The 21,796-nt window shown below is 43.2% G+C and overlaps 1 protein-coding gene across 4 annotated transcripts in view; it reads right to left on the bottom strand.

The window, feature by feature from the left end:
- STK33 (serine/threonine kinase 33) overlaps positions 1-21,796 on the bottom strand; it is a 110,312-nt gene that overhangs the window by 14,416 nt on the left and 74,100 nt on the right. For all 4 annotated transcript variants that reach the window (XM_061564597.1, XM_061564594.1, XM_061564595.1 and 1 more), the window contains 4 exons: positions 20,723-20,798; positions 11,045-11,157; positions 5,829-5,914; positions 1,913-2,236 (listed from right to left, as the gene is read on the bottom strand). In XM_061564597.1, the coding sequence (XP_061420581.1) occupies positions 1,913-2,236; positions 5,829-5,914; positions 11,045-11,157; positions 20,723-20,798 (599 nt within the window). The remainder of the gene's footprint in view (positions 1-1,912; positions 2,237-5,828; positions 5,915-11,044; positions 11,158-20,722; positions 20,799-21,796) is intronic.

The following is a 21,796-nucleotide window of genomic DNA, read 5'->3' as shown; positions in this document are numbered from 1 at the left end:
AGCCACAGCTGCAATTCGCCACTAAGTGGTGATGATGTGACTAGAGTGCTTGTGCCAGGCGAGATGCACTTTGAGGCCACGTGGAGTGTTGGAGGTTCGCTGGCAGGAGGTCACAGGACACACCCGGGAGCCATGGGTTGACTGACTGAGATGACTGGCAGATGCATCGCCTGTACTCCCTGCATATAGCCTTAATAGACTTTTGGGGCAATTGCTGTTAGCGAGCACCTGTGCAGGCCAACATAGCACGCTGGTGAGTGGTCAGCACCATGCCCGGCCACCTTTGTCTCCCTAGTTGCGATGTTTACACACCGCACCGGGTACTTATTTGAGGCTGAGTCGACCTAGAGGAACCCCAGGACCGGTTCAGATAATCGTCACTGGTGTTGGCCGTGAGCGGGAATCTAACCCGGGTTGCTGGGTTTGTATTGCAGAGCGTTAACCGCTGCGCCACCGCTCCCCACGCACGCAAGCGGACATTGCTGCTGGTGGTAAAGCACCGCTCCAGTTGCAATCAATCCCAAACAACACGTCATGTCGCACTTTGCGAGGAACACCACAAATTTGCTACTAGCTCACAAATCTGCCATTATATCAATTTAGCGCGAACCAGACCAATAACGAGACAGGTGATAGGGCTACCTTGTATTTAAGGGACGTGATGTATGAGCCCCTGAGCAAAAAGTTTTGCCAGGCACTTAAAATAAGTGGATGCCAACTGTCTCCGTGCCGATCTGCTGCCACTCCTGCCTGCATGGAGGTCACTCCAAATTCCCAATGTGGCTTTGCCACCTGCTCAGGTGATGCGTCATTACCCATTGGTGATGCATCATTATCCAATTTAATACGGCTTGAAATTGGGTGTCTGTGCTACAAGGCAGAATTCTGATGGCTGGATAAAAATAAAACATATAGCAACTTTTTTTTTACAAATGTCTAGCATGTGGTTCAAATTGAAAAATCAATGAGTTATTGCGTGAAATTATATATCAAGATTCAAACTATACTGCCTACTACTAGCATTTTGCAAATGATTGCAGGTTGTTGCTGGCAATCTGAGTATCTGGAATAAAGTTTCATTCCCATAACCACTACTGCAGACATTGCCAAGAACCCACTGTTCGTGGTGACATTTAAGAGTCGGGTTTAGAGTTGCCAGTAATGACCAAACCGATGATTTTAAAAAAAACTTTAATAAAAAATTGTTTTTAACCATCTATTAAAGCAGACACAGAGGCAAAGTGTATCTGAAATTGTGATACAGACAAGTAAATAACTACTGACACAAAAAAGCTAAATGTCAACTTACCCCAGGCCTGAACAATTTGGAAATTGAATCTAAAATACAACGTTGAAGCATGTAAATGAAAGAATAGGCAGAGTGATGTCTGGTGTTTATTATTACTCTGAACAGGAGTATATCACTATGATATTTGTTTTGGTGTGGGTTCTCTTATTATTAGGGCTGGTAAAAGAGCTGTCTGGGAACACCAGAGAAATAAAATATGTAAAAAAAAAAAAATTTATGGGACATTGATACGTGATCAAAGACGTAATTTAAATTGCATTAAAGTAGAGGTTATGGACTTTGTGGGAGGGGGGTGGGAGGAAGGAGGTTCGTAGCAATTCACAAATCGCTTTCTGTGACAAAAAACCTTCTAAAAGAGGTTGATGATGATGATGGTGAATTATGTTGCTCACAATCGCTCTATGATGTGTTTCTGGGTTGTACCGCATGCTGTTCGGCATGATGTCCGACGTTTTACTCCACGTTCTGAAAGCTTCTTCAGTTGCAGCACATGGAGCGAAATACATCGGACAGCTATCATAGAGCACAACCGCGAAAGCCGACGTGGCGAGTGATATGATGCTCCCAATGATGATGACGATGCTGTGATGCGGCAATGTCCACCTTTCTAGTCGGAGTCGGTGGTTTTCCGCCACTGCTCCCTCCACCGCCGCTGGCCACATCACCGTCCGTGGCCGACTTGCATTCGTGCCTCTCGCTCGCCGCAGGTCCGTCTCCGGCCTCCGAGCGCCCCCGAGCCTCCAGCTCCCCGCCGGGTCCCAGGCCATTGCCGGCGCCGTCGACGCCGCCATCGCCGCCAGTGGCGTCGCGCTGCACGGCTGCTCCCTCCCACCGAGTCTCCCCATCGCATTCGCCGCCGCCCATCTCTTTGTAGCGCTTCATCATCTCCAGCACGTTGAGCGGCCTGCCGAGGCTTGAGGTGTCACCCTGCGGGGGCAGCACCCGGCCCACACACGCCATGCGAGTGGATCAGAGATAAGTTCAGCTTGTCGAGGCAGCGCTGTCCGCTGATGGTTTCCGTTCCTGGAGCCCTGCATGAGAAATGTTTAGCGCTTGAGAGTTCCCGTGATCATAAGTATACAATCCACATTCTCATGGTGGTGGTCAACTTCTCTACAAGACAGCCTCTGCTGACTTCCCACAAAGAAGTACTTATTTTATCAACCCCCACGAGAATCATGAGCCAAGTAAACTTTTTAGTGGGACATAAGCTGTCAGCCTTCCGATTGCGAGCCTCGAGTTCTCCACCAATATGACACGACAATTAATTTGACAAACATAGCACGAAAAATTAATAAATAACAATGCATTACAGAGAGGACTTTGACCTAAAAAATTGTACGCACGCTTCGCTATTGGGTGAAGTCAAATCTCATCGAAGACAAGTATGAGAAAAATCCCACCCCGCAAAAGTTGTGCAGCTTGATAGGCTAGTCAAATAAGATCAAACGGAATTATATATTGTGCCATTGTGGAAGTAATTATGTTTTTTTATATTGCCTGCATTGCATGGAATTTGCACGTTCAAACATTGTCGGAGAAAATTAATTTACCCACATCATGTTTAATTCAGCAGCTACGATGAAAAGGAGCATTTTTTAGTTTTGGTTGAAAATTGCAAAAGAAAATCATCGCATTGGTTCATTTTAAAATAACTTTTGACGTGCGTATAATTATATACGTATGAAAAATTAATTTGTATTTTTTTATTAATTCATTACTTTCACCACAAAATTGCTTTTTTGCAATAAAGAAACGCAGTAATTAAATAGCAAACCTTTATTAATAATAATTAATGTGCATAAGAACGCTACGCTTCTACATTCGAATGAAAACCCAAATCCAGTTATTAAGCGGGGAAAAACAAAGATGATCAAATTTAAATAGAGATCCATGCAGCGTTGCATTTTTTGCCCTTGATATCAAATATATAGGCGATGAGCAATGGAGCTTTTGTGTCCATTATTACGTGATTCATAGCACCTAGATAAATACAACACCATTTGGTTATTGCTTAATTTTGTACAAATCCACACAGCTTCCTGGGGTCAACTGACGCATACTAAACGCTCATCAGGAATAGTACAATTTGGCCCGTCACAAAGTGCTTCCTTTAAATGCAAGGCAGACAGCCCATTCTATATGTTAATACGCTATATACTTTAATTTGTACTAACCCAGTGATATAAATGCGTGCCCACTCTCTCTTTTAGGCACTCATTAAGGACACATGAATACGTGATCAAAAACGTAAAATATGATCAAAGTTAGACGTGTCAGCTTACGCAAGTGCGAATATACCCAAGCTTTAATGCCTTAAAAATGTGGGGATTTTTTTCTCTCTCTCTCTCTCTCCTCCTCGGGACATCATCGGCTTAAAGTCCTGGAATATAGACTTTGTGTGTAATGCACGAGGCATCTTCAATGCAGGATCAGTGGGATTCGAGCTCAGTTGACGAGGCCAAGAAGTTAGGAATTCAGGACACTTTTTTCGATTTAAGCCAAGTTGGATGCTGCCACCAATATCCATAATAGAGGTTTTTTTGGGTTGGATCGCGCCAATATATAAATGTGTCGTTAAACCCGCCACCACCCGCCACCGTCAACTAGCAATGGTTTGTCACGTAAACAGAACACGCCAATTCGTCACTAGTACAGCACGCCGGTTCTGTGTTGGAGAGCAAAGCTACAAGTGACACTGTCCAAAGATTTCGTGCGACTGGACGAAACCCATTTCACGCGTCTGTCAAGCCGAGAAAGAGACATCTACAACAGTAGACAATGTGACCTTGGTACAGATATGTAATACATTGCTGCAATTTTTATTATTTGTGTGGGAAATATGAAATATTGTATTTTGTTACCAAGTCAGAATGCATTTTCTGCACTGCCACCTGCTGGTCGCGTATAAGCCCTGAGTGAGGGAGTCGCATCATGTAATACAATGATCTTCTTGGTTCTTTCGGTAAAGTCACGTAGAATGGAAATAATGAGAATGATTTTATATTTTATTTTTATTATTTTATTATTTCCATTCTACGTGACTTTACCGAAAGAACCAAGAAGATGAATCCCTGCAGTCACGAAAGCTTTAAATCGAAATTTAATACAATGATGTTCATTTAATTACTGATCCAGGAAAGCCACACTGAGACGTATGATTCGTTTTCAGGCAGGGTCCTGCATTAGGTTTGTATTTAGATATCTTCCCAGCCAATTAATGATGAGTGTTTATACTCGTCGGAAGAAACCAGGGCACCTGGAGAAAACCCTCGCGCGCGAGGTGACAACATCCTATCCCCATACAGATGGACACAGATTGTAATTGGACCACTTGCTGTACTCCCTTTTCCTGGCGAGCCAGGGTATGGTTCCCCCTGAGCGTCCAATGGGATGGGAGTTTCACCACATCCGTGCAATCCATACACCCGCACTGCCTCCACAGTGCTGGATGACAGGCCATGTGCATAGCCGCCACTGCTCGGCTGATAAAATCTACAAATACGCTTGATCCATCAACTTCACCTCCAAAGGGCTGTGCATACATATCGTATTCAAATAGCCAAAGTTCCCTCATATAGTCGTAAAGAGTGTTGGGGCAAGTGTTGTTAGCGAGCACCCATCAAGGCAAATCGGCCATGCAAGGGTGGTGTGACCAGCACTGTGACCAGGCTACCTTCATCTCCCCGCTAGCGATGTTCACATGCTACAGCAAATACTCATTTTGTCAAGGCTGATTTCACCTTGCAGTGGCCCGGGAGAAGTTGTTACACCTCTGAGAAGTAATGTTAGGCATGGTCAGGACTTAGAACTTAGAGGTGACAGGTTTTATAGCTCAGTGCACCCACTCCAACATACTCTATACCCACATAGACAGCAAATAAAGTTAAGGTTCACACACACACACACATTCACTGGAACTGCATTACACTCACATCACAGATACCTGCCGTGTCAACAGTAGAGTTGCCACCAATGCTGTCTCTCCCAGGATCATCTTTTATTAGAGAAAGCTGTTATCCTGGGGAATCTGTATGTCTTATTGGGACATTAAAGGTTCCATTTTTTTGTAATTTGCATCCTAATACTCGACTCAAGACAATGCATTTGTGTGCAATTCTTCACAGTCCTGGTATTGTGATAAATGTTTTGATCCCCAAACGGGACGCCACCTCCAGCCAGCAGAGATGGCCTCGCGTGTCGCAGTGGTGAGATGTTCAATCCCTCGCCTGGTATGCAGGAGGTCGTGTGTTCGATCCCGACCCTGATGCCTGCTGTATATTTGGAGTTTGCGTGTCTCTCTCCCTGGGGTTGCGTGGATTTTTCTCCGTGGTTCTCCGGTTTTTCCCTCCACATTTAGAATCAATAAGTGTCCACGTGATAAGCTACTTCGTTGAGCTATCATTTGTGATAGCTAGGTCGCTTTTGAAAAAGAGCAATATAGCAGCTGAATGGGCCTTGCCTGGTAACATAAAATGAAAAAAAGCATCACTTGTAACAGTTTACTCTTAGTACCTACCGTGACCCAGTGGTCGTGCAGAAGCTCGCTGGCCGTAAGCCGGTGAGCCGGGTCCACCTTGAGAAGCCCTCGCAGCAGCTCCTTGGCTGTGGAGGAGAGAGGCAGAGCGGAGGCCAAGTTGCAACCACACTCCGTGTACACAGAATGTAATATCATAATGGTATCACAATGATGTTACAAGAATAATCATTCAGGCTCGTTTTGAAGAATATACAAATGTGGGAAGTAGGCAATGTGGTTTCGCGGACCGGGTTTGTGGGTTCGTAGTCCTGGTTTATGGGTTCCTGAGATAAGTTTGTGGGTTTAGAGTCTGAGTTTGAGATTCTCAGTCGAGGGTTTTGGGTCACGTGATCATGCGTGCAGGGTGTTCGTGGTGCAGCATGTCAGGTGTTTGTGGTGCAGTGTGCAGGTTGACGTTTTGTTGATGTGGAGTGCACCATGAACACCGTTTGATAAGGAAGGTGTTCGGTTTTTTAAATTAAGCTAAAGATGTATTTTATCATCTCTTTTGTATAATTTGAACTTATGTGTATACTTTTTATTACGTGGAAATTACATTTTATTTATGCAATTTCATGTTTACTCATGAAGCACTTTGATAATTTAATTGTGAATGGCGCTAGATTGTATAACGTTTGATTATGTCGTTGCATATTCATAAGTTTGATTGTAACAAAAAAATAACATCTTTTTGGCGATTAATTCGTAATTGCAGATGTTTCAAGCTTGGACGTTCGTATTAGGGGACTGCCTGTACTGTACTTCTATAGCTTTGTGGCGTGTTGTTGGAACGTACATGTCAATTATCTTCAACTTAACTTAGCCAACACAATGATTTGTCTTTGGGTGAGGCCACGTGGTCATTTTATGCCAAAGTTCTACTTGTGTCCATTTAAAAAGCGTTAACTTGAGCAGGTGAATTCTTCCCACTTTGCTACGAACTCAGGTTGCACAGTCCAATGCGCTGAGCACTGTCACCGCTCCACCCAACATTAAATTTGCAGATCATGAATTTAAATCCCAGATGACGTCAGTTCAACCTATCGTGGGCCATTCATCAGCAGTGGTTGTCCTGTATAGAGATTGATCCCTGCCATAGCAATGTGGAATTTCCACCACTGGCTCAGAGGCAGTAATGGAGACGAGCAATCACTCACACACATCTGAACAGAAAGACACTGACGTTATTGAGTGATACGGTAATAGTGATCACGTGAAAAAAAATGTAATGACATTTTGGTTTTTGACAGGCTATGTGCATGAGCAGTAGTAAGAGTAGTAGCCATGATAGTGGTCATTGTGTTGTTTAATATCTTTATACGGTGAATTCACAGTGCCATTGTTTATTGCTGTGCGCACCTGCCACACACAACTTACACATCAGAGGAGCGGAGGCTGCCATCCGGTGGCAGGTTTATTTCACTAAGGGCTGCCCTAACAGGTTTGCCAAACGAGGGCCATTCACGTCCAAACCCTGATGAAAGCCACGTTTCATTCCCAACGCGACATTATCAGCGTTTGCGGTGTTATTTCATCTTAACGTGACATAACGGCCGGCCTACCGCAAGCCTTCCCCGCCACAATGGCTCTTAGGTCCCAACAACACAGAACCATGGGCACGTCATACATTTCACTGGCAAGACGAATCGCGACAGTTAGCTGCGTGCGTGGAGAATGCGCGATGCCAAACTGCCGAGCGGGAACCTCTGAGAGCCTGGGTCACCACTTTGGACTCGGTAGTTCGGAAGTTCGCAACGTAGACATTGTTCTTCTTGGTTCTTTCGGTAAAGTCACGTAGAAGGGAAATAATAAAATAATAAAAATAAAACATAATAAAATAATTCTCACGACGTTTCGGCCACAACGCAAGCAGCCGTCCTCAGGTGAAGAACAGGTTTGTCGGGAAGACAACGTCTGAATGAAACACCACCAGGCTTGGCAGCGTATATTTAAGCTGGGTTGGAGGGGGAAGAGCGCCTTGACAAAAGAATTTGCATATCAAGAGGAATTTAGCATATTTATGGAAAATGCAGATATGGGATTAGTCACTACTTGTGGAATGCGTAGGAGGTGGGGGGGGGTTTCAAAGTCATATTATGCTCGTGCATTATGTAGGATTAGCCCGAAACACTGTCACTTGCTTCAACCACACCCATCACGGAGGAAAATATTATTACGAGAGGGCCATGGTTAGGGTGCGTTAGTCATGGTGCGAGGGGGGCGATGGTTTGACCACACTTCGCCATGCCGGTGAATGTGGGTTGATGAAGGGAGCCCATTTCGTGTCGTCTCTCGCCGAGCACGTGACCGCCACGGCGCCAGGACGGCTACCCAGTTCTACAAGGCCCTCGAGTCTCTTTGTCACGTCAAGGCCGTGCTCCGTTGAAGAATATTATCATGAACATTTCCATATTATATCTTGCATAGTATATATATGTATATATATATATCTCATAAAGTGATGCATAACATGCTGTACAGATAAAGTGTGTCCACGAAATGTCACGGTAAGACACTCATGAGGGCTTAATTGCCCGACTGCAAAGTTCCTCCCTTTCTGGTGCGGTCGCTCTGCTCTTGTGAAGGCGTCTCACAGACGGAGTGTGTTTCCGTCTGTGACTGCCATTGTTGGCATCCAGAGAACAATAAATTGTAAGGGTTAACGAACCCGCCTGTTGATGACGATGGCGGTGTTAAGATTTGACTTCCACCCCCCCCCCCCACCTCATTTGTGCAGAGGGCAGGGTGCACAATTATAAAGTATTTCAAGAGGCGTACAACGCCGTGGGAGCTCCTGTAAAAGCAATGTGACTCAAACAGCTCAATGCCACTCTCATCTCTCCGTGAGTCGGCAAGTCGAGGGAATGACGAGTGAATAGCAAAATAAAGAGTTTTATTTCCCCCTGTTAAATCTTTTCTAACTTTAAAGTCCATCATTCCATGGCGATAAAACCAAAAAATTAGAAGGAATCAAGGTCACATAAAATAGTGTGCCCAGCCGTGAGCCACACTTTAATGCTATCGGAATGCAGTCCACCTCCAGCCTAAGCCTGAAGGATAGCCATTCAATTTTGGTAGCATAACATGCAATGATGATGAATAATGAAATCGCGGGAAAAAGTATATGTGACCAGCCTATTAGGGCTTTATCGAGGCTGGATAACAAGGTAGCATTTGCTGAGCACTGAGCTGAGTCACCATGGCCAGACAAAGAGAGAAAAATGTGTTGAACAATACAGTCTTATTTCTTGAAACGTAAGCAAAGATTAAGACATTTCATTTACTCATGGGCTTTCATTATTAAACTTTTTAAAAAATCCAAGTAAAAGTGTTTTCTTGGTTCTTTTCATTGAACACACACATTGGCGACAACACAACAATGACAAAACAAATCTAGGAATGATAAGAAAGAGGTAGCTTTGCATATTAACAAAAAAAATATCTGATTAAATGTAAATTATTGGTTAGATAAAGAGATCGTAATTGCCAATGATGTTGCCATTGCGTCTTTGCTTCTGCTAGACCTCGCAGTTATTGCAATGTCAACGTAAGTTCAAAGTTCATTTATTAGGTATAGCCCTGTGAGCCATTCGGCTCTTGAATCGGGTGCAACCGCAAGAAAAGACAGCAAAATATTGCAGAAAAAAATCACCGTACACCAACCCTGTGCAAATATCCCAGTGGGATGCAAGTCATCCAAGGTGCACTCTTGCCATATCCCAACATCTGCGTGCCACCCTGATGCCTCCCTCGGAATCATGGCCTCCTCCATCCTGCCTCGCTCTCAGCTTAACGTCTCCTTCCTGAAGTCACCTACAGAAATTCCTTGCCGGCTCCTATTTAAAACTTGCAGGTTGCGTGTCCAATACTGACATGAAATTCCTAGCATCATCCTCATGCACTTCAACTCAAGGGTCAGAAGCTTACATTCCGGCTGCTTTGTATGAACTATGACCCCGAGACTTTGTATGCATGTATTGTTGAACTTCTTCCACACCGTACGTAGCCAACCATCCTAATCGCAGGTGCGAGGGAAGGATAATTAGTGAATATGATAGTTGGTGCGAAATATACTCTTCTTAAAAGTCATCATGATAAACTGCATTTCAATGCGCTAATATTTAATGAGAAAATTAACACAAAAAATAATCCAATGAATAACCCGCACACACACACACAGCTTCTAAAATCTATCAGCTGATGATACAATAGCAAAGGCAAACGGCATTTTGCATCACACGTTCCTCAAAATCAAACCAAATCCTGCAGTAACAGTATCCTAATTGGCAATTAGAAATGTTCACAAATACATCATGGCATTATATTTTTAATCATCGCATTGAAGTGGAGCGGTGGCAGTTTGGTTCTCAACTACCCGAGTTTGATTCCCGGCCTCCTGCTAACATCAGCGGTGAGTGATTTCTGGAACATTCCGATCCTGGGTTCAACTCCTTTGTCCCCCCCCCCCCACCCAGACCACCCCCGGTTCCCCTTCATCCAACCAGCACTGACCGGCGTGGGGAATTATCATCAAGCAACAACCTCCTTGACCTACAAGATGTGGGGAGACCTTCATCTAGCAGTGGAATGACAAAGGACTGACCCCCCCCCCCCCCCCCGAGTACGGCTCCCTGGCCTGCCTATAGAGCGCCGCGGTATATTTTTAAGTGACACGGGCTACGCTGGGAGCAGATGAAAGCCTAGGTGTAGGATCAGCCCACTCAACCTATGGCTATGCACTCCAGTCTGTGCTCGGGAACATGCAGTGGGACAGCTGATGCCCAATTATTTTAAGCTCTTGGGTGCCATGAAAGTGGAGAATTGAACGCAGAAGGTTTCAAAAACACACCTGCTGATCCCAAGGCATAGCTACACACATTAGGCGTGAATTACCTGGCGCAACGATATAATGAAATAGAATGGAATAAACGCGTGCGTTTCACGTGCAGGCACACGAGGGCACATGGTGTGCACGCGCACACACACACACACGCGGACACGTACTCACGCGCGCGCACACACACACACGGACACACACACACACGCGCGCGGACACGTACACATGCGCGGACGCGTACTCACGCACACACACACGGACACACGGACACACACGGACATCCCAGAGTGCAGCCGCGACTTTACGCTAACGCCGCCCCATCCGAAAGTTAAAAGCGGCACATTGTGATGAGCAAGATAGCACTCGAGAGATGACTTACCGTTCTCGCTGACCTCCTCCCAGGCTGGCTGGGTGAAGCTCAGCTCTCCCTTAATGATCAGCTCAAAGAGCTTCTCTTGCGAATGGGCCATGAAGGGAGGCTCGCCACACAGCCTTCATTAAAACACACAGGGAGGGCAAACATCCACTCTCACTCGCTGCTCCCTCTCGTTCACTCTCAAGCGCAGCTTGCACGAGCCACCGAGCAGACACAGATTTTTTTTTCATCAAGGGGCCATCAGAACAGGGGGCACACACCTCGGGAGAATTGATTCCCATGAGAGATCCACCTACTTCTCGGTCGAGTCATCTACATCTGTTGTTCTGCCCATAATCCCAGACTAAGAAGTGGAATATTTTGAATCGTGCCGTGTTCATACGTGTGAGACACACCCAGCTGCAAAGGCCCATCAAGGTGTCTGCTGGTGGAGGTTAGAGCAAGTAGGTTTGTGACTCTCCCTCTGTCTGTGGAGTTCAAGTGTTCGTCTCTCGCATGAAGGGGGTTTCCTCCGTGACTTTGACTCTCTCCCCAAAGCATGAATACTCCAAAGAAACCGTCTACTTATCTCAATGAGGTGTTTTTTTAGTTAGATTGCATAAATATAAATGTTTTGATTTAAAGCTTTCGTGACTGCAGAGATTCATATTCTTGGCTCTTTCGGTAAAGTCACGTAGAAGGGAAATAATAAAAGAATATAAATATTTTTTATTGTTTTATATTTATATTATTTATTATTTCCCTTCTACGTGACTTTACTAAAAGAACCAATAATATAAATATAAATGTGTCGTTAAACCCGCCACAGCCAATTATTAAGGTCTGTCACGTAAACAAAACGTGCCAATTATTTACTAGTTCAGCACAACGGTGTGTTGGAGAGTAATCCCACAATATTTAAAATTCTAGAACGACGTTTCGCCGGTAATTACAACCAGCCTCATCAGGCGACAGCCAGGAGGAAAGTTTAAATAGAAAAATAGTGTGACACCTGCTTGGCTTATCTTAACGTCATATTTAATATATTAACTGAAACAATATTGTTGTTATTGTGCTGATGGCTCACGGTGCAGAGAGGGCACTTATCAATAACATCTGGTAATCCAGCAGTAGTTGTATGTATGTATGTTGAACTTCTTTCGCACCATACGTAACCGACCGTGCTAGAAAAATTGCTAGAAAAAAAAATCTTCTGGTTGAATTATGTAGAATAGGCCAATATACTAACAGAATTAAGAAAATATTTTGTGGAGACAGAATAGAAGTTGGTTATTTATGGTGTGAGGTGGAATGCCGGTGTCATGGTTGGCACACAGTGCTATGAACCCAGAGAGTTGTTGATTTCTGCCCGTGGTTAACATCAGTGACAATTGACATCTGAACCAGTTCTGGTCCCCTCCCTGCCCATCTTGGCCAAACCTCACTGCTTATTGTGGTCAAGTATGTTCAATTGACACCTATGATGAACATCAGCATGACATGGGGAAGCCGTGGATTGACAAACAGCTTTCAAATATCCTCATTATTTTAACATAAACAAACCTCCATTCTATCTTCACATACACATACAAATAAATGCATTGTTAGTAAAAGGCCTTTTGTCTTTCCAGAACAATATTGTCCAGCCGATTTTATTTCTGGACTGGTTTGAACCTTGTGGGTCTCATCAGCGGAATCAAGCTAATTAAATGCATGCAGAACAGAGCTTTGGTTATACATGTTGTTGACCATAATGTACCACAACAATGCACGATCGGTTTTATATTCGTTTTATGAGCACTTGTGTATGTTTCTCAAAGTAAAAAAAAAAGTGTGTAGTGATGAAAAAAATTTACTCGGCCACCTGTGAAATGTACTCATTACCTGCCGTGAATTCTTCGGACGTGCCAGGGTGGTGTTCTATAAAGTCGCAAATGAGGAGAGCGGCCAGAGAGCCATCTGCCACGGTTTTAAAGATGGTTTCCATTTGTCAGTTTAACACGCAGCAGGAGGAGGCTTTCGCGACCAATATTAACCACAATAGAGGGGTTTTTTTGGGAGGGTTAGATCGCGTGAATTTAAACGTGTCGCTAAACGTGCCACCACCTGACACAGCCAATTAGCAAGGGTTGTCACGTGAGCAAAACGTGTCGATTCGTTAGCTAGTACAGCACAGCGGCGCGAAATGTTGTTAGTCAGATTGTGAATGTTGTGGGTTTACTCTCCAACACACCGGTGCGCTGAACTAGTAACGAATTGGCACCTTTTGTTAACGTGATAAACCTTACTAATTGGCTGTGTCGGGTGGTGGCGGGTTTAACGACACATTTATATTTACGTGATCGAACCCGAAAAAAAACTATATTATGGGTTCCATTGTATGTGAAAAAAGAAAAGAGATCACAGTATTTTTTTGGTTCATTACAAATAATTTACAGCCCTCTGTTAATGAACTGCTGTATGAAAGGCTTCCTACCTTGTGTCAGTAATGGTGCTCATTTCACCATACTTCACCATTCCAGTCAGTGTGGTGGGTAAGTGAAATGGGGTCACGGCACCGGTTCAAATATCGCTTGCCACTGATGTTAGCCGTGGCTGGGAACAAAATCTAAGGTTGCCATGATCATTATGCAATGAGCGAACCACTGTGCCACTTCCCCCCCCCCCCCCCCCCCCCAACAGTAAATTTTGTTTTCGAGTATTTGGCTGCGATACATTTCCACATGATAAGCCACTTCCTTTGTGGCCAGGTTGCTTCTAAAAAAAGAGCTAGACAGCTCAGTAGGCCTTACCTAGCTGTCACTGATGATTAGTTGCATTTCGCTTTATTCAAGTACCTATACTTTCAGTCTGCCTATTAAAACAATGTAGCGGCTTTGTGAATTATAAATTACAACGTGAAATTTGTATTAGGGTTTTTAGAATTCTAACTAGCTCAGTGGCTCATCCATTATTTATTATTGGGCTCATCGCACAGCATTGTTAATTAATTAAAGTATCACTGTTTACTCAACACCTGAACGTGTGCCAAGGCGAGTGGTTATTACACGCAGGAAAATGATCAAGAGATTTGAAAAAAAATGTATATGCCAGTGGGGTGCGCCACATATTAATCACGAGGAAATGCAGGGGAAATTAATTAACGATAGCGACAGAAATACACACACGATGAATGCGGTGTACAAGATGAAATATAAATGCATGAGGGACTTGAAAAATATCTCAAAAAAAGAGATACAAATGAAAAATGTCTTGGGTCAAGTGTTTGTTCTTAGTTTCTTGTGATTTAGAAAACAGAGGTGAAGATATCTAACTGTTCCAAGTAATCCGTATAATAGTACATTACTTAAAATGTGTACCAGCAAATGTTTTAAATTTGATTTTTATTTTCACAAATTGAACTCTGGATGTCAAAAATAATTGTCTTTAATTACATTGTGCGTGTCCCATCGTTACACATTAAGTAGTGCTGCATATAGAACTATTACTATTCCAAGCTGCACAAAAATGCAAAGAAATCCTCTTCTTGGTTCTTTCGGTAAAGTCACGTAGAATGAAAATAATAAAATAATAAAAATAAAACATAATAAAATAATTCTCACGACGTTTCGGCCACAACGCAAGCAGCCGTCCTCAGGTGGAGAACAGGTCTGTCGAGAAGACAGAGTCTGAATGACACACCCCAGGCTTGGAGAGAAGATGAATCCCTGCAGTCACGAAAGCTTTAAATCGCAAAGAAATCCCTCGGTAAAAAAAATATTACTTAAATTCTTCATTCAAAGAAGCATCCTAGCCGTAATATATTTTGATTATCGTAAAACATCTTTTATGTACGAGAATGATAGCACTCTATATGAACTCGTCATGAACACAAAACGAATTATGCCATTGCCATGAAGGAAAACGCCATTTATGTAACCCAACTTACGAAACATCTGAGTCATTCTTCCATAATGTTTGCTTTAATAATGTTTATCGTGTGCTGACGAAATACAAAATATGTATTAGCAAACGTATCTAATGGCTCTCGGATAGTTTCTTTTGTTTGTTTTTATTAGAAGCTAATGGGGTAAAACCCCGGCCTTGGTCGACTCAACCCATTCTTTCTCTGGGGCGGATAAAATAAAGTAACATCCCATAAAGTTACAATGCATAGCAGAGTGTAAACAGCTGCTACCCTTCCAAGCGGCTGTTTCCTGCCACATTGACATAGAATTTCCACCACTGTTTCAATATCTGCATTGAAGATGAAGACCAGACATTGCTCATTAGAGGTACAAGGAAAACTGAACTAAGTTTCACGCTGTAATAGACTGTTAAACCAAATGAAAGCTATGGTATTCCAACAGGCACCCATGCTTTGTTATAATTACCGCAATCATGGAATTGTTTCTGTGTACCGGCATACAGGCGGCAGTTGCTCCGTTATTTATACGAGCAAGCAAAGCACTGGGATTTCTTGCATGAGAAATGTGTACCTGTGTTTGCGGTAAGATAAAACACAAGCAGAGCAACGTTGATAATCCAAATGTGACATCAATCCGGGACTTGAATTTAAAGAGTCCCTTTAATGTCCACACTTATCTGTGAAATGTGGCAAACAGGAGGAAAGTTTAAACAAAATCCACGTCATGACATTATCAATAATATATTACGAAACTGTCGCAATGCTGATGAATTACTCACAGGGAAGCTTGTATAATGCAGAAGTCTGCATTTCATCTTTTATTAGGAGCGGTACTTTTTTTTAACCGTTTAACCACCAGATGTTGCCTCATATTGATTATATTCGTCCAAAGTATTGGCCCTCTCATCTGCTTCTGTGGGCATATATTTACACGAATACAAAATGTTGACAAACGGCAGGCTTAAGTGCTTTGGGCAAGGTTATCGAATGCATGCCTGTGAGTCTAAACAACTTCTTAATTGTCTCTTAGAAATATACATGAGGTAAAGTGCTCTCATTTTGAATTTAAAGTTAGGTTATGAGATTTTAAAGAAAAAAATTATAATAAATTATAAGAATTTTTTGTGGTGTCAAGTACAGCCACTTCCAAAACTTGTGATGACAGCCCGCAGAAAAACATAGAATTAACTGTTTATATTTCTAAAAAAAATAAAAGTCTGTTTATTTACGTAATTATTTTGATTTGAATACTAATAATGCAAACCATTGTATATTACAGTTCTCTGCCAATCTACTGCTGGATGAAGGCTTCCCCATGCTGTGTCAGTCATGGGGGGTTGTTTGATGATACATCACCAGGCTGGTCAGTGCGGTTTGGAGAAGGAGTGCACATGACTGATTCAAATATCACTCGCCAATGATGTTAGTCGTGACTGGGAATTGAACTCAGGTCTCGCTCATAGTGCAAGTGCGACAATAAGCACTGGATCGCTAATAATAAAAATTCTATTTAAAACGTTTTAAAAGATATCAAACCAAATTTCACCAAACTCATTTGGGGAATGTTTTCCTTTCATTCCACAACATCAAACATAGAATAAGGCATTCTTTTGAAAATGGAAAATTTCCCTTCAGTTAACCATAAGCAAATGATAATAAATGCAAAGCTTGAAACGACATGTATCCATTAACATCACGTTCTTCGAGTAATTAAAGTCATTTGCGACAATTCAATGTCACGTTGAGTGAAATATTTGCAATGCCATGCTCAGGACAGTATGAGCTACGACTGTGGGGGAGCACAGTTGAGCAGGTCTAGCAAGACAAGTGTTAAACAAATTATTTGACACTCACGAACTCATGTGGCTTTTGAGACTTTCAAATCATGACATGAAAAGCACAGGTATTTCTTTCTTTTGTGTTTTTTTCCCCTTCGCGGAGGTACAATTCGTCGTTTATTGTTTGCATGTATTACTTACTCTCCACACGTAAACACACTCATACTTCTCTAGCAAGAAATGCATTAATTGTATACGTTGGCTTTCACTCGACATCTGAGCTCCTCTTCTTGGTTCTTTCGGTAAAGTCACATAGAAGGGAAATAATAAAATAATAAAAATAAAACATAATAATACAATAATAAAACATAATATTAAAATAATAAAAATAAAACTGAATATTTTATTGTTTAATTTTTATTATTCTATTATTTCCCTTCTACGTGACTTTACCGAAAGAACCAAGAAGATGAATCCCTGCAGTCACGAAAGCTTTAAATCGAAATCTGAGCTCCTGTTAACAACCTCATGGTGCTGGATGTGATCTCCAGTGAATCGTCGTGATCCGTGTAACCGCTACTGTGGCAAGACGTTAACTACCACGCCTCGTACACAGGAGGTTCTGGGTTTGATTCCGACCTGCGGTATACTTGGAGTTGGCATGTTCCCCCCATGATCGCGAGGATTATTCTCCAGGTCCTCTCCACATTTAGAAGCGTGCGTCTAGAGTATTTGGCTGCTATAAATGTCCACGTGATAAACCACTTCGTTGAGTTATCATTTGTGGCCCGGTCGCTTCTGACAAACAGCTATACAGCTCAGTGGGCCTTACCTGGTCAAATAAAAAAATTATAAAAATAAAAATGTCGTGAGATTGCTCTCCAACAACAACAACGGTAGTGGTGCTGCTGCTGCTGTAGCAGTAATACATCTGGCACATTTGATTCAAGTGGCACATTTATTCATTGTTTGTGTCGGGTGGAGGAGGGTTTACGACACACACCTTACCTAAAAGAAACCAATTAAGAATTAACACTAGATTTGAAGCTTTCGTGACTGCAAGGATTCATATTCTTAGGTTTTGTCGGTAAAGTCACGTAGGTAAAATATAAAAATTCATAAAAGTAAAATAAAATAAAAATCACGACGTGATTTTTGCCTCCGAAACGTCGTGATTTTTATTTTATTTTACTTTTATTAATTTTAATGTTTTACCTACGTGACTTTACCGAAAAAAACCTAAGAATAAGAATTAACACTTTCTTAAGTCCGTGTGAACTCTGGTCTTCATCATTCCAGGGCTTTTTTGATCCAACCAACGACGCGTAATGACGGTTACAAAACAAAGAAAAAAACCCTCCCAGATCTCTCTTAAATTTGTTTTTTTTAGCCTCGGAGTTCATATTTTGATCAAGCAAATCCATTGTCTTTGTGATGAATTGAGTGGCAGCGCTTCTCCGCATGAAATGAAAAGCCCCACTGAAAACAAAAGTGTCTCAGTTTACAGCCGTAATTGGTATGAAACTATAAAGGCATTTTTTTTTTTGCCGCGCAAATTGGTCACTAACCCCCTTTGCGCAACCGCCAGACTTCAATCCAACATTGGCTCAGGCTGTCTGTCTCCTGAAATAAAAGGAGCCTAATGCAGCGGGGAGAAAGGAACCTTTGGCCCTACCCTTTATGCACGTAATTACATTTTTCATGCATTAATACAATGCATGTCAGCACAATCCACGGCTTGCAAATCCTTCCATTGCCGAGGTACTGATGACACTCGAATATTCCGCTATCAAACAAGATTGCTAATTTTAACAAGGCCACGAACGATGTAAACTCAATTATCTAGGCTAGCCAAGACCCGCCACTGCTTAACGTGAATAGAAGAGTTGCGACTCAACGCTGAGAGAGAGGAGAGATATGTGGGTAAGCATCTGAAGTCTTCGCTACTGTAGGCTACGTGCAGCTGACCTTTAAGAGGTCGTTAAGATAATTGCTAGTGGCTTAAATAACCAGTTGTTATGCTGCTCGCTGGCGAGATGATCAGCAGTCCACGTGATTAAAGCCTCACATCTTTACAGTGCATTAGCGAGCGTGGGTCACACACTTCATTACGCCGATTACGAGCCGAGAAAAGTAGCTTCCACTGCACGACGACGGATGAAAGATTACAACGTAACTTGTTCACCTCGAGCATTGGATCTAACTCGCAAACCCGCCGCTGGGACCCCACTGGCGGCTTCAGAGACGTTTCCAGCAGAGCGCAGCGGTGAGGCGCTCCGCGGAACGGGAGGCGAGAGGCAGGCGCTCGTCGCGTACTGGCCAGGGGGCTTACAGATGAGAGCGAAACAATGGCAGCGGGCATGAAACAGCCCAGCCAACACCCCAGAATCGCACTGTGCAGAGAGCGGTTAGTGTGGGGAGACCCCATCATTACCTAATTGCTAAGATCACAAAAAAAAACAATTCGAAGAATCCTCTTCTTGGTTCTTTCGGGAAAGTCACGTAGAATGGAAATAATAAAGTAATAATAATAAAACATCATTAAATAATTCTCACGACGTGTCTTCTCGACAGACCTATTCTTCACCTGAGGACAGCTGCTTGCGTTGTGGCCGAAACGTCGTGAGAATTATTTTATTGCTATATTTTTATTACTTTATTATTTCCATTCTACGTGACTTTACCGAAAGAACCAAGAAGATGAATCCCTGCAGTCACGAAAGCTTTAAATCGAAATTCGAAGAGTATTGCTATTCAGTTGCAGCGCTCCCGCGGCGGTTAGTGCACTCCGCTATGAACCCAGCACAGCCGAGTTCGATCTCTGTCCATGGCCAACATCAAGTGGCGAGTGATACTTTAACCGCTCGTTCTGGTGCCCATCTCACGGCCAAAGAACCGCCACGTCTGACACGGTATGGGTAGTCCTTCACCTTTGGGCGGATTGAGAATGTCTGGAATTATTTCTTTATTGGTGTGTATTGATATCCTATTGCTATCCTAACTTTACTGGATATGGAAATTATGGGCATTTCCACGATTTTGGGCATACAATTCTGATACGTTAAAGATGTGGGCAATCGTTAGTATGACCACAAAGTGGATTTTTACTTGAGCATATAATGTTAACCAATTAGAACTGTGAATCAAATAGAAGCATTTCTAGAATTGCAGAAATTCTCCCACGATGATGTTGTCACATGCACACAGACACTGACACAGGCTGGGATGGTGTTAGTGCATTCTGTTTTTGCGTATGTGTCAAATCACTGACCCATTCCATGAATACGCCATATTTTCTAAAAACCCTGTAATCATTATCTTCCAACTGACACCCCATGTGAACCATTCGAATGATTTAGACATTTTCTGACTGTTACAAGCGAATTGTAAAATTAAGTCAACACGTCTCCAGGATCAAAAGAGCACTGGGACAGCGATTGTCTCCATTTGTGGCCTGGAGCAAGCGGTGACAATTCCACATTCCCAATCATGGGGCCCAGTCTATCCATGGAATGGCCACCAATAGAATTATAGCCATGTAAGCGCGGGCATAAGTGCAAACAGCTAACGTGCAAATCTATACGCATGTTTCTTAATAAAGTGAAGTCTCCTAACAGAGTGGAGGGAGGCACCCTTCCTTGAATGTATTACTAGCGTGTTTGATTTTAGCTGGCGCATTGTTAATGTAAGCCTGGACAGGATCCTGTATGGGTCGACGTAACACAACAGTGGAAGGATATATGAGTAGGTTTGGAGAGCAAACCAGGGCGATGGAGGCAGTGTTAAAACGGCGAGAAGACAAGTGAGTGAGATCGAAAGCAGCGGCTACACTGCCGACAACAGAAAAAGCCACGGTGGAGATTCGTTCAGAAGGGACAAATGATGATGACAATGATGTTTTTTAATATGCACAAAGCAGCAGGTGTTCGTGACGCTGGTGGTCGCAGCGTTTTCAGCCTTAAGAGTTATTCGGGCTGTTGCTGTAGCGAAGGGAGCAGGGGGAGGAGGGGGCCTTACAGCATGTAGAGGATGACGCCGATGCTCCACACGTCGCACTGCTGGCTGTAGTCCTGGCTCTGGATCACCTCGGGAGCTGTGGGAACGTATACGAGAGAGCGCAAGCGTTAACGTGCATCGGTAAATATGCATCGACGACCGGGCCTCAAGAGCCCATCCCCAAGAAGGGCAGCTTATGTTGGCCCTGGGAAATTTCTCCCTCTCTACTACAGCCCCCCCCCGCCTGCCAGCCGAGTCTGGAATCCCTATCATTGGCTGTCCATACTCTTCAATGATCTCCATATTCAAGTCCAAACTCAAATAGGGTTAGATAGCAAACCAGGGTGATGGAGGCAGTGAGAAAACGGCGAGAAGACACGTGATTGAGACGTTATACTGCCGACAACAAAAAAAGAAAGCCATGGCGGAGATTCGTTCGGAAGGGACAAACGATGATGATGACGACGTTGATTTTTAATATGGACAAAGCGGCAGGTGTTCATTTCACTGGTGGTTGCCCTGTGATTGCCCCCTGTCCACTCAACATCTCCACTGCCATCCTCGTTTAAGTCACGTCGCCTATTAGCCCCCTTCCCATCAGATTACCGCCTCTTCTCCTTCCTACGGCATTCTCCTCCCTAACCCTGTGCCCTCTTTTGAGAAGTGGTCGTATTTGAATGCATCGCAAATCCAAATGACGTTGCAATGCATTGCAACACGAATCTAACAGTGCTGAGAAGCTGGGGTTTCATCAGTCGTGGATAATCTGGGTTCTATGCAAGAAACAAGCAACCTAATGCTTTTTATTTACGTCTCCCACACAAATAAGTTAAATGAAGATCACAATTAAGAACGAGCTTTGCGTGCACTTTGGTTACAATTTAACAGTCTTGGAACAGCAGGACTGTATATTCAAAATCTTAACTCTGAAGATAATAAACGTGGCAAGTGTGGAAATATATATGTATATACAAGCAAAAAGAGCCCTCAATAAAAAACACAGCAGCAGCAGCCTGAGAATACAGTGGGAGACTCGTGAAACGCAGGCGTGAGGGCAGAATTAAGACCTCCAAGGCAGCCAACAGATGCAATGAT

The sequence above is a fragment of the Lethenteron reissneri genome, chromosome 33 (assembly GCF_015708825.2).
Source record: "Lethenteron reissneri isolate LAM-NWPU_2019-01 chromosome 33, ASM1570882v1, whole genome shotgun sequence".
Classification (NCBI taxonomy): Eukaryota; Metazoa; Chordata; class Hyperoartia; order Petromyzontiformes; family Petromyzontidae; genus Lethenteron; species Lethenteron reissneri.
This window is presented reverse-complemented; position numbering and strand designations above follow the sequence as displayed.